We start from the raw sequence: 13,994 nt of genomic DNA, 5'->3' as shown, positions 1-13,994 counted from the left end.
CTTGGCTCGGCGTTAATCGCTTTGCCCGGTGTTTCTCGCTTGGATTGACGTTTCCTCCATCGCGTTCTTTTGCTGGGCTTGACCTTTTCGCTGCTGGGCTTGGCATTCCCTTGGCTGGGTTGGGTATTTCCTTTGGGCGGGGCGGGGCGGGGGTTGGCCCTTCCTGGGGGGGGGGGCGTGGGATCACCTCGGGTGGGCGTGGGCTTTCCCCGGCTGGGTGTGGGTTTTCCCGGGTGGGGTGGGCTGGGCTCCCCTGCTGGGGTTGGCAGGTTTTGGCTGGGATTGACCTTTCTCTTCAAACAGATCGGAAACCCAGAATTTCCTGCTAGTTGGTGAAACTGGTTGGTAGACGCGATGTGCTCGCGACTACCGGCCTCCCCTGGCTGTTCAAAGCAGATGGTGACTGAGGTTTCTTCAATACCGGCTGCCTCCGCTGTGAAGAAGCCATTTGGTCTCAGGAGCAAGATGGGCAAGTGGTGCCACCACTGCTTCCCCTGCTGCAGGGCGAGCGGCAAGAGCAACGTGGGTGCTTCTGGAGACCAGGACGACTCCGCTATGAAGACACTTAGAAGCAAGATGGCCAAGTGGTGCTGCCACTGCTTCCCCTGCTGCAGGAGGAGCGGCAAGAGCAACGTGGGCACTTCTGGGGACCACCATGCCTCTGCTATGAAGACACTTAGGAGCAAGATGGCCAAGTGGTGCTGCCACTGCTTCCCCCGCTGCAAGGGGCGCGGGGAGAGCAACGTGGAAGCTTGGGAAGAGTACGACGACAGCGCCTTCATGGAGCCCAGGTACCACGTCTCCAGCTGCAAGGGGCGCGGGGAGAGCAACGTGGAAGCTTGGGAAGACTACGACGACAGCGCCTTCATGGAGCCCAGGTACCACGTCCCCCGCTGCAAGGGGCGTGGGGAGAGCAACGTGGAAGCTTGGGAAGACTACCACGACAGTGCCTTCATGGAGCCCAGGTACCACGTCCCCAGCTGCAAGGGGCGCGGGGAGAGCAACGTGGAAGCTTGGGAAGACTACGATGACAGCGCCTTCATGGAGCCCAGGTACCACGTCCCCAGCTGCAAGGGGCGCGGGGAGAGCAACTTGGAAGCTTGGGAAGACTACGACGACAGCGCCTTCATGGAGCCCAGGTACCACGTCCGTGGAGAAGATCTGGACAAGCTCCACAGAGCTGCCTGGTGGGGTAAAGTCCCCAGAAAGGATCTCATCGTCATGCTCAGGGACACTGACGTGAACAAGACGGACAAACAAAAGAGGTAACCGGGCCTGGGCTGGGAGGAGGCGGGACGTGGGGGGATGATGATGGGGGCATACCCTCCTGGATGGATCGGGGTTCTGGCTTTCTGTTCCTCCGCAGGCCCCACACCACCCTGGGTGTGGAAACCTCAGAGAGGTCAGGGCACAGGCCCTTTATGAACAACAACACAGAAACAAAACTTTAGCTGATTTCCTATCCGATTATAATTTCCCTTATAGAACACTAATAGACTGTATGAAAGTGACTTAACTCGCAAAATCAAGTCGATGCAGCAGATTATTTTTAATGTACACATTTTAAAACAATGTTCTATACATTATAGAAAGGTGTATATTGAGAACTAAGTCCCATAATATATCAACTTCTGGGCGAAATATTTTTCAAATAAAATCCAATATGGATTTGATATCAATGTACCCTATGTAAATATGTCCTTTACCTGAGGAACCTTACAAGGAAACTGAAATGGGAAGATGGTTTGTGTCCTTAAATAGGAAGATTCGTTTTTCTTAAGATGTGAGCTTTTTCTGTGTTTATCACTTTTACGTAAGCCAAATAAAAATAGCAAAGTTTTAACATTTTTACACTGTACATCCTGTATTTTATTGCTGTAATAAGTTAATTTTTTGTAACAGAATGGAAAAAGACTTGCTTTTCCAGATATCAAAATGTGAATGTGCTATTTCCACAAATTGTTTACTAACAACTGAAAAAGTATCAATGAATAGAACAGAATAGGAAATCCAGAAATACCCAAATATATGTAAGAATTTAGCACTTGATAATGGTGATGTTTCATATTGATAAAGCAAGATTAATCATTAATAAATGAAATGCATGCTGTTTGGAGAAAACTAGCTAGATTTTTATGTCACAAAAGTAAGTTCCTGGAGTATAGATTAAAATTTTTAAATATACAAAAGGAGAAAAATACCAGAAGAAAACACAAAAGCCTATTTATATATGCAACTATTTATTTATTTATTTATTTTTCTGGGACAGAATCTCACTCTGTTGCCCAGGCTGGAGTTCAGTGGCGCAATATCAGCTCACTACAACCTCCGCCTCCCGGGTTCGAGCAATTCTCTGCCTCAGCCTATTGAGTAGCTAGGATTACAGGTGCCCGCCACCACACCCGGCTAATTTTTTGTATTTTCAATAGAGGCAGAATTTCACCATCTTGGCCAGGTTGGTCTTGAACTCCTATCCTTGTGATCTACCCGCCTCAGCCTCCCAAAGTGCTGAGATTACAAGCCTGAGCCACTGAACCAAGCATATATATGCAGATATAATAAAATAAGCTCAATTTAAGATTGGGCAAGGTACTTTTTTGCATATCTACCAGTGACCTGTGCACATAGGAAAACGTAGTGTTCCTGGTAAGAGAAGGAATTTAAGTTAGAAGAGGAATGAAATACTGTTTTCTATTGAAGTTAGAAGAGGAATGAAAGGCCGGCCGCGGTGGCTCACGCCTGTAATCCCAGCACTTTGGGAGGCCAAGGCAGGTGGATAACGAGGTCAAGAATTTGAGACTAGCCTGGCCAGCATGGTGAAACCCCGTCTCTACTAAAAAATACAAAAAGTTAGCCAGGCATGGTGGCATGCACCTGCAATCCCAGCTACTCAGGAGGCTGAGGCAGGAGAATTGCTTGAACCAGGGAGGTGGAGGTTGCAGTGAACTGAGATTGCACCACTACACTCCCGCCTGGATCATGGAATGAGACTTCATCTCAAAAATAAATAAATTAATTAATAATAAAAATAAATAAATAAAGGAATGAAATACTGTCTTCTATCCACCAAGTTTGTGAGGGTGAAGAACAGTGGTATTTATGTAGTTGCTGAAAGTTTAAGCTGCTGCAACTTTTCTAACACACTTCGATGATAAGAACCACATGTTAAAAATGTGTATGCCTTTTACCTATCAACTCTATTATACTGAAATATCTATATGAAATAGACACATATGTTTTTCTTAGTATTGCTTAAAATAGCAGTGTATTGAGAAAAGCTCACATAAAGATTTTATGAAAAAATTTCAGTGCATCCATAGGATGGAATAACATGTAACCATTGAAGGTGTCAGTAGATACAGAGATATGTTGTGCAAAGATGTGCTTTGCTATATCAAGTGAGGAAAAAATCAGTTTGTTATACACCTACACAAACAGAATCTGCTCTTGTGTTACCTGAAAACGTGTAGAAAACATAATCAAACTTATTTCTGGGGATTTGTAAGTGAAGTTCTTCCCTTTCTCTTATCTGTGATTTCTGCAATGAATATCTGAAAAGTTTTAGTTAAATTTCACTAGTAATGAAATAATCCTTGGGAAGAGAAGAAATATGCTACTTGCATAGATACAAATAATTTCTCACATTTTATTATTTATTTTTATTCCTGTGGATAGCTATCTTCTGTGAACTTTTACCCTGTTGAGAAGTAGAGGGTTTCTGTTTACCTGTTCCTGTAGATTTTATTGTATATACATTTTATTATAAAATTATCTTTTCATTATATATATAAACATGTGTAAAAGGTATGAATTAATTATTTTATTTTAGTTATATATTTATGAAAACTAAAATAGCAAATATAAATGACCATTACTATTGTAAATGTATTGCTCTACTCAACAGGAGCATTCTTTAAAAATATTGAACTCCCAAGCTGTGTTTATGCATTCTTTCAATCCGTTTAGTCATCAAACATAAGCCAGACACCTATTATGTGGAAGGCATATTCTACCATCTCCCAGGATCCTTCCGTCTTTGAAAACTTCATATTTACCTGCTGGGCCTGAGCAAGTTGAGAGATTTAAAATTAGGGCATTAGGAGGTAATCTCAATTGAAATTTTTCTTCCCTCCTTTCAAACAAAAGCATTTCTGAAGGTAGACAATAGTAAAAGATAACCCTCAACTACCCTTCTGAAAATGTATAAGTCTTGGGTAAAGACTGTTTTAGTACTTTTAAGAACTAAAATGTGGCACACAAACAGCATGGAATACTATGCAGTCATAAAAGAAAGAACGAGAGCATGTCCTTTGCAGGGACATGGATGGTGTTGAAGGCCATTATCCTTAGCAAACTAATACAGGAACAGAAAACCAAGTACCGCATGGTCTCACTTATAGGTGGGAGCTAAATGATGAGAACGCACGGACATCTAGAGGAAAGCGACACACACTGGGGCCTATCAGAGGGTGAATGGTGGGAGGAGGGAAAGAAGCAGGAAATAGAACTAATGGGTACTGGGCTTAACACCTGGGTAGTGAAATAATTTGTACAACCAACCCCCTTGACACGTTTTTACCTATGTAACAAACCTGCACATCCTGCACCTGTACCCCTGAAAGTAAACGTTGAAAAAAAGCTCCACAAATAGTTTCATAAATTCATTTTAAAAGGATAAGAATTATAACAGTCTTAAATCCTAATATGAATGATTGGAAATATCTAATGTACATACATTGTATAAATCTAAGTATTGAGAAAAATGAGCCCATGCCATTCATTTGAATTTCAAGCTTTCTTTGGCTTAAAGTTTTTGAAAACCAAAGTAAGAAATAGATTATTTTAGAAATTTGTTTGTGTTTTCACCTCAGCCCTCTTATTCCATACTTCTTTTAAGAACTAAAATTTATCTAAATGCTAGTCATCTGACTGGAACCGCCCCAGACGTGTTATATTGTAACATATTCTACTTAATGTAAGGCACCAGGGATTGTATGATGCCCCATTATTGTATGTCTCAATAAGAGAATTATTTAAATGCTGCCAATTATAGTTATAGTAAATCATGAATTATAAGTGGTATTTCAGTGTGAGAAATGGTGAAACATAGAGACAATGATCATCTTAGAATCACTAAAATACATCGTTACCTGTAATCTTTAAAACATACCTGAAAGTGTAGGTATAATTGTATCATCTCATTGAATTCAAATGTTGTCTTTAGTGGTATTAGTAAAAATTATAATATCTTACAATTACTGAGCTGTTATTTGTGTTAGGAACTATTCTATATCTTTCATGTAGAGTCTTATTTAAGCATTACTGTGGTTTCCTCTGAGAAATCGACTCTTTTCATTCCCATTTTATTGATGAGGAAATTGAGAGCCAAAATAGGTAAGCAACAGCTGGGAAGCATCAGAGCTTCAAGTAGGATTCCAGCCCACGTTGAATGCCATTCAAGGGCTCTGGTCTTCCTATTCAAATAGGCTGCTCTTTCATTCATACAGTGAGTCATGAGGTAATAAGTAGTGTGCTTTCTTCAAAGGGAAATTAAGTTTGTTTTGAAGGCAGAGTAATAGCAGGCTTTCTGTGTTTGCTATTGCATGAATCATTGATGTAGCTGTAGATAGTGCACTACAATTTCCTAAAAAGTCTTCTCACTCTCATAGGACTGCTCTACATCTGGCCTCTGCCAATGGGAATTCAGAAATAGTAAAACTCCTGCTGGACAGACGATGCCAACTTGATGTCCTTGACAACAAAAAGAGGACAGCTCTGATCAAGGTATGCAGTAGTCAACTATATCAGCATGAGATGGCTTTGATTTCAATACATAGCATAAAAATGAGTTTTCTCATTTAAATGGAACTAGTTGGTGAAAGCTGTGGAATGTTACTTTTAATTCTCAGGACTTATAATTTATTTTTGGTCTAATACTGACAGGCTGTACAATGCCAAGAAGATGAATGTGCATTAATGTTGCTGGAACATGGCACTGATCCAAATATTCCAGATGAGTATGGAAATACTGCTCTACACTATGCTATCTACAATGAAGATAAATTAATGGCGAAAGCACTGCTCTTATACGGTGCTGATATTGAATCAAAAAACAAGGTATGGGTCTACCAATTTCATCTTCAAAATACTGAAATGCATTCATTTTAACATTGACCTGGGTAAGGGCCAGTTTTCCATATTTGGAAGCTCAAGCATAACCTGAATGAAAATAGTTTGAAATGAGTTAATTATCTAAGACTTTATTTTAAATATTGTTACTTTTAAAGAAGCATTCGAGGGTACAGTTTTTTTTTTTTAATGCTCTTGTGGTTTATGTTTTTTTTAAAAACACTGAATTTGTATAAGGTAATACTTTGTTTTTTTTTCATGCCAGGTTTTTTTTTCCCCTAATAAATGTAAAATGACAAAATTTGCCCTGGAAATAGGTTTTACATTAAAACTCCAAGAAAACTCAAACAGAGTTCAGTGAATAGTAATCCTGCCCCTTTGGCAAGTTCCAAAAAAAAACAAAAAAACAAAAAAAACCAGTAATAGATATGAGGTGATGGATTTCTCAGTGACAAGTCTTTTTCTCAGTGACAAGTCTTAAGATATTTCTGATTGCACATGAGGCAGAAGCGGAAAGGGAAAAAGACAGCAATCAGAAATATCAAGGCCAATTTGGAAATTGGGTAATGGAGGGAAAGACCATGAAGAGGTTTTCTGTGTTTGTGTGTGTTGCTGTTGATCATTCATTTGTTTCCTTTGTATGGTGAGACAAGGTTCTTTTCAATTTTAGAGAATGACAGTTTTCAGTTTGGGAGAGGGAGTTAGTGGGTTGTAAACTGCTTAGAGATCAATTTCAGGAAGCCTCTGAGGATCCAGATTGGCAGTGAATAGGTGGTAATGTAGTGGGAAACACTTGAGCAGAGGGAACGACAAGTAATTAACTGACTTAGTGTCCTATTCTGGTAAAAATGGCCAATTGGAGTCTCAACTCTGCTTTCAACTCTAGAATATCTTGATGGGAAGGTGGGTGATAAGGGGCTTATAAGGAGCAAGATCAGGTTGGATTTTGAGTTTACTAGACCTTGTTCTACTCTTACCGGGGAAAATTATGTGATGTTTTCAGCAAATGAGTCTCTCTCCTACTCTTTCCTCTTTTTGGCCAAATCCTCAAATGATAAAGGGAATTGGTTATGTGGATGAGCGCTGAGACTGAAGTAATCATCTATTGTACTAGATTCCAGCTAGAGTTGTGCATTCCAGTTACCTCAGGAAAATTTTTAAATAATCCACAAGTCTAGGCTTTCCCCTGAAGGTTTTGATAGAGTAAGTCTAATATGTACATTTAAAAATGTTTCCTTGAAGCCAGACGTGGTGTTGCAGGGCTGTAGTCCCAGCTGCTGGAGAGTCTGAGGTGGGAGGATTGCTTGAGCTCAGGAGTTCGAGTCCAGCCTGGTCAACATAATGAGACCCTGTCTCTAACAACAACAACAACAACAAATTTCTCAAAATCTGGATACACTTCTGCTTAAGAACCATGAATACATAAGTGTAATATGTAAATTCTTATGTCTCAGAAACTTAAGATATTTCCAGAAGAGTTGGAGTTGCATATGTGCTAATTCCTTTCAATCTTTCCTTTCCAATAACATTAATCTAACTTTTTTTTTGGTTTGTTTTTGAGATGGGGTCTCAATCTGTTCCCCAGGCTGTAGTTCAGTGGTGTGATCACAGCTTACCACAGCCTAGACCTCCCCAAGCTCAGGTGGTTCTCCAATCTCAGTGTGTTTTTTTGTTTTTGTTTTTTGTTTTTTTTTTGTTTTTTAGTAGAGATGAGGTTAATGCCATGCTTTTCAGGCTGACCTTGAACTCCTGGGCTCAAGTGAATCACCCACCTCAGCCTCCCAAAATGCTAGGATTACAGGTGTGAGCCACCATTCCTGGCCAAGTCTGACTTTTATATGTGGATGAGACATTAAAATGAATATTATTGGCACTATCAGCTTACGGAATAATACCTTTTCCTTTATACCTTCAGTTATTCCCTGCCAATCAGAAGGTCTTTAGAAATTTGCAGTGAGTAGTCTTTCATTAAGTAGAGAATGGCCCTCTCAGGATTTTGTGTCTCTTTGTTCACTTATTCAAGTGCTTAGGTCAGTAAGTCATTGTTAAGAGCAGAGTTTTCTCAATTAGAATTGTAGCAAATTCTAAACCTTTTTTTTAATCAACTGAAGCTGTATTGTGGACTATCCATTATGTCTCTTATGTTTGCAGAGCTTTGACATAATCAAGATGGCAGGTTTAAACACTAAAAACCATGGAGTTATTAAGAATACAGACGGGAATTCTGTTAGTTTCAGTAATCCTATGAACTGATGATTTAGTTAACAATCTGGAAAAAGTAAATACAAATAGATTTTAAATGAATGAATGGAAAAATTCTTCAAATGGGCAGTAGGAGTATTAATAGCAATTTTTATTGCACATTGGAGCTTGAACTTTTGGTAAAACATGTGAAACTAAAGAAATATTTTACATTCAAATTCTTGCTTTATACACAAGAATTTTGTCTTAGGGTTGGATAATATAGAGATAAAAGATACATCCCCTGCCCTCAAGAAGCTCTTTGTTTAAATGGAAAAAAAATCGTCATCCAAAAGTGCCATGCCAAATGCTGGGTTAGAAGCAAAGAGTCTTGGAAGCAGTAAATGTTGAAAGTGAGTTTTTGAGATGATCAGAGTTGATGTGGTCAGGCAGCGAAGGGGTGTTTCCAAGGGAAGCAGCAGCATGTGGGAAAGCACAGAAGAGTAAGATGGAAGCAGCTACATTTGATTTACTTTCTATGAGTGTAAGTCCACGGGATCTTATATAAAGTTTCCAGTTCAGCTGAGAAATAGGTAATTTTTTGAATTACATATTGTTTTTGTTTTATATTGTTTTACAGCATGGCCTCACACCACTTTTGCTTGGCGTACATGGACAAAAACAGCAAGTGGTGAAATTTTTAATCAAGAAAAAAGCTAATTTAAGTGCACGTGACAGATGTGGAAGGTATAGTTATTTCTTTTAATCTGTGTGTTGTTCGAGATTGATAGCAGTCACTCAAGTCATAAATAATAAATTAGTAAGATTAAATTATACTTATTGGGACATAGTGATGAGTATCAACACAAATCAGTTAAGTAGAAAAACAATTATTTGGACTGGGCAACATGAAGAACAGTTTTAGTAGGATTCATCTTCTCTTGTTGTATTGACTGATGTTATTTGTTGTATGATGTTTTTGGTTAGATGAGATTATGTTAGTTAAAGGGATTTCATGTTAATTTTATGAAATGTGAACTTTAGCTTTTAGTTTACTTTATGACCCAGTATTGAACTTCTTAACCTTTTCTAGTAGTTTTTAACCTCTGTGTCTTATATGCTTTTCTGCTAAATATGCTGCATGAAACATAAATAGGAGTTGAAAATCCTTTTTTCTATTCAATGACTCTGCTTTAAGTTGCCTTGTTTGAAGAATATTAATGTTAGCTTATCCCTACTTGACAATTAATTGCTATTCCCACATACTGTGGGTCCAACAGCTTTTCCTTTTTTATTTCCAGTGTATTTTGATGGTTTTATTTTTAATTGGTATGGAGAGAGGGAGTGAAGATAGTTTTAAGTGGATACACTTTTCCTTTAATGAAGGCAAGCCGTAAGTGGGTGATAAAGAGAAAAGAGCTAGGCTTTGAATTCACACAAGACTGGGTTTAATCCCTAGCTTTCTTATTTGGTAAGTGTGTGACCTTGGGAATCTTATTTACCACCAAATGTGTTGTCATATATGAAAAGTAGGAGAATATATCCTTCAAATTGATTGTGCATAAGTAAGGAAGATATATATGGCATTTAATTCAGTGCCTAGCACATGCTTATTGGCATCATTAACTGAAACTCCTATGACTATTCTTACCATTATTATTAATATTACTGCTTTCAGCAAGCAGAGAGGTCTTACTTATCTTACCCTCTAGCTGATTTTCTATTACAGCATATCAGTCTAGGGAAGCTGTAAGGAAATTTTCACTTATAACTTTGTCCACTTCAGATAAGTGGCCCTAGCATTGTTTTTTGCCCATTGAAAGACTTTAAATTAATGTCTTCTACTTTCCAATACCTCACCGAGATAAGAGGTTTCCTTGTTGTCCCTTCTTTTAAACCTTGTTGGTATTTTACAAAGATGAACACTTAAGCACCCAAGTGCTTGTGTGTTTTAGTGCATGTAAATCTTTAATTCTGTATGGACAGGTAAGATGTTAAGTTGATAAAGTATATCAAATTAGCTTTTAAAATAAGTTTATTACAGTTCCTAAGGGAGAAATTATCTCTGTCATTTTAGAAATGCTCTCATACTTGCTGTACGTTGTGGATCAGCAAGTATAGTCAGCCTTCTACTTGAGCAAAATATTGATGTCTCTTCTAAAGATCTATCTGGACAGACGGCCAGAGACTATGCTGTTTCTAGTCATCATAATGTGTAAGTATTTACATTAAAAGGCGAGTTAATGCTAAATTGAGGTTTAAAATAATTATAACAATAGCATCTTACATATCAGGTGAGATGTCATAGTGCGGTTCAGCTAGTTTTAGAGTGGCAGTCAGTTAGTCCCCTGCATCAGCAAGAAATCAAAAAAAAAAGCAAGACGATTTAGAAGTACCAATGGATACAGGATTCTTTATCTCAGGACTTTTAAGACCTTGATACTTAGAGATCCCAACACTGTTCATTTCATCCAAGTATAACACCTATTGATGGGATTAAAAAACAGTGTCATATCTTTCATTTTTCTGATTAGTTATTTGAGTCTTGAAATGTCCAGCTTAACAGAAAACCTTGTACTGTCTTCTGGAGACTATTTCCTACATACTCCTTGAATTCTTCAATAACTGAAGGGATTCACTAAATCCAAGGAAGACAGTCCCTTTTATCAAGTCAGAAGGAGGAGAATAAAAAGGACATTCCAGTCATTCTGATGTTTCCCTTGTTTCTGTTGCTGCGTTGTTGCCACTCAAACTGGTCCTGTTGCCTGGTAATGGTTGACATTTGACGCCAAGATGCCCTTACTGATTCAGATCCCTCAAGTCTTTAAGTTCCCATATCTATGCTTCTATGCTCAGCCATTGTTCCCAAAGCACCAGCACCCTGCTCTGGCAGCTGGGCATCCTGACTTGATCTGCAGACAAAGTGAGCAAAATGACACTTGCCCCCATATTCAGAACCTAATGTGGAAACCATATCTTAGCCAAGAATTAGCTGAGACCTTCATGGTACAAAATCCTTTGAGGCCGTTGTTGGTCTTTTCTCTGGCAGATATTAATTGGGCTTGTTCTAAAGGGTCAGAGGGGTTCAAATAATGTGACAGAAAGAGATCAGTGTTTGTTTCTCTTCTTTGCTATCAGATCTGTACTATGAGGCACCTTTATATTCTCTATAGAACCTTAGGCAGTAGAAAGTCCCATATGAACCTTCTCCAAGCAGTGGCTCCCAGTTGTGGTCGGCCCTTGAGTGATCTGTTTTACATGATAATGAAAATCGTCCAAGCTACTTTCATCTGTAACTCAAGATTTTAAAATATCTTCAAATTCTACCTCACAGGGAGCCATTGAAGAGAATTCTCAGAATCTCAAGTAGGTTAGTTGGACTTAACAGAACCAAGCCCTGTGCATGACTCATCACTAATCATGTGTAAAAATAGGGCTTTGTGCTTGCTTCCGCAGCACATATCCTAAAATGGGAACAATACAGAGAAAATTAGCATGGCTTCTGCATAAGGAAGCAGCACAAATTTTTGAAGCATTCCATAGTTTGGTCAGTCACTGGAAGGTCATTTGACTATTTGCTGACTAGCTCTAAGGAAACAGTGTGAATCAAAGCAAAAAATGGGTGCCACCAAAATATTGAAATTGTGATTTGTACTAAAAAAATAGTCATGTAAGATGGTCTATGAGGTGATTCAGAGCTGAATAATGCGTTTGGTGCAAAATATGTTGTTAGTGTGTATGTCAAAAATTAGAGAATGTCAACTTACAACTTCTTCATGGAAACTAAAAAACATATAGGTAGAGTTTTGGTCTCCATGTCAGGTGGAATTGAACGTCAATATAAACCATTATCCTAAGAAACATCTGCTGGCTCAGAGTTGGAGTCAGTACAGAAGGATCACTGGTCCAAGCCAGGTCTTAACATCCATTGGTTTTTCTGCCGTTGGTGTGATTGGTCAACTCCGTAATAGTGGACACTCACATTATCTACTTTAATGAGATATTTATGAGTAAATTTAGTCACAAACTAAGACGTAGTTGAGATGCCCAGAATTATAAGCCCTAAGGAGCAGGAAAACTAAGAAGCAAAATTAAGACTTAATAACATTTGCTGAAAGCTATAACATTTGCATATTAGAACCTATGAACAAAATATGCATTGGGTTTTATTTTGGATTCCAAGATAATTTTAGTTATAATGTTTAGGAACAGATTATTTCTTTGCTTTACTATTTCTCTGAGCATTTAAAAAATGTTATCTTGTTAAATCTTTGTAACAACCTAGTGAAAGAAGGTAGCAAAGTCCTCACTTTGTTGAAGAAGATAAGCAAGTCATCCAAGAACAAATAGCAGCTGTTCATTATGGAGCTAGGACTTAAGCAGAGTTGGAACGCTTTCTATTATGTCATGCTAATGCAAGCTAATTTACTGGGTCACACTGCTCTCGATTTATGAGCATTTCACCCTACATTTTTGTCTTCTTTACTTAGAAGCTTCAAGAGAAGTTTGTAGAATGTATTCATAAGTGGATGGGATAATACTGTTAAGTTCTGATATTATGATATTGTTTGAAATACTCTAAGAATTTTACATTTGGTAAGTGTTTTACATCAGTATTAAAATAGTAATTTGGTTTATTACATTTTTATACATAGAATTTGCCAATTACTTTCTGACTACGAAGAAAAACAGATGCTAAAAATCTCTTCTGAAAACAGCAATCCAGGTAACCCTTGTGATAGTGAATTACTTTAGGTCAGTTGTCCCTGATCTTTTTGGTACCAGGGACCAGTTTTGTGGAAGACAGTCTTTCTATGGGCTGGGGGAAGGTGGGGATAGTTTCAGGATTATTCAGTCATGTTACATTTATTGTGCTACTTTATTTATATTATTATTATATTGTAATATATAATGAAATAATTATACAACTTACCATCATGTAGAATCTGTGGAAGATCTGAGGTTGTTTTTCTGCAACTAGATGGTCTCATCTGGGGGCAACATGAGACAGTGACAGATCATCAGGCATTAGATTCTCATATGAAGCACACAACCTAGATCCCTCGGGTGGGCAGTTCACAACAGGGTTCATGCTCCAATGAGTATCTAGTGCTATCACTGATCTAGGAAGGGGCAGAGTTCAGGCAATAATATGAGCCATTATTATTGGTTGGCTGTAAGTACAGGTGAAGCTTCCCTGGTTTGCTTACTGCTCACCTCTTCCTGTGTGGTGTGGTTCATAATAATCCATGGGTTCATAATAATCCATGGACTGCTACCGGTCTGTAGCATGGGAGTTGAGGACCCCTGCTCTGGGTGGTCCTACCATAGATAAAAAAGTAAAAGTAAGGAACTTTTGATCTCAAAAGAATGCTGGAGCAAAGTTATGTTACATATGCTTGTCCCAACAAGGTCTCACTATTACTGACTTCATTCCTCCTCATTTGAAGTTGGAAAGAGACACATTTACTTTGTTGGAGGAAGATGTGCTCTTCTACCTGCTGGTTAGTTGTCATGATAACAGCAATTTTGTTAGAACAAATGCTCTGCTACCATTTGCCAAAAGATTGTCATAATAAATATACAAATTTCTCAACTCTAGGCTCAGGAGATTATAATAAAATTAGAAAAATGTTTCACAATAACAAAAATGCTAGTATGCTACCTGGTTGTGGACACCTAAT

General features: G+C 38.4%; 1 protein-coding gene and 1 non-coding gene across 3 annotated transcripts in view; both read left to right on the top strand.

Moving 5' to 3' along the window:
• Window positions 1-396: 396 nt before the first annotated feature.
• The window catches only part of LOC139358612 (POTE ankyrin domain family member G-like), a 29,390-nt gene continuing 15,792 nt past the window's right edge, over window positions 397-13,994 (top strand). Inside the window, exons 1-7 of one of the 2 annotated variants that reach the window (XM_071079837.1) lie at window positions 397-791; window positions 1,140-1,265; window positions 5,670-5,784; window positions 5,944-6,117; window positions 8,951-9,057; window positions 10,388-10,525; window positions 12,966-13,036. In XM_071079837.1, coding sequence (XP_070935938.1) covers window positions 397-791; window positions 1,140-1,265; window positions 5,670-5,784; window positions 5,944-6,117; window positions 8,951-9,057; window positions 10,388-10,525; window positions 12,966-13,036 — 1,126 coding nt within the window. Of the gene's footprint in view, window positions 816-1,052; window positions 1,266-5,669; window positions 5,785-5,943; window positions 6,118-8,950; window positions 9,058-10,387; window positions 10,526-12,965; window positions 13,037-13,994 lie in introns of both variants that reach the window. The other variant, XM_071079839.1, reaches the window with a different exon arrangement.
• Window positions 11,751-11,857, top strand: LOC139358983 (U6 spliceosomal RNA). The gene has a single exon (XR_011614483.1). It is a non-coding gene; the product is annotated as a U6 spliceosomal RNA (small nuclear RNA).

This window comes from Macaca nemestrina, chromosome 15 (assembly GCF_043159975.1).
Source record: "Macaca nemestrina isolate mMacNem1 chromosome 15, mMacNem.hap1, whole genome shotgun sequence".
NCBI lineage: Eukaryota > Metazoa > Chordata > Mammalia > Primates > Cercopithecidae > Macaca > Macaca nemestrina.
Note: the sequence above shows the minus strand (reverse complement) of the source record. Positions and strands in the feature narration are given on the sequence as shown.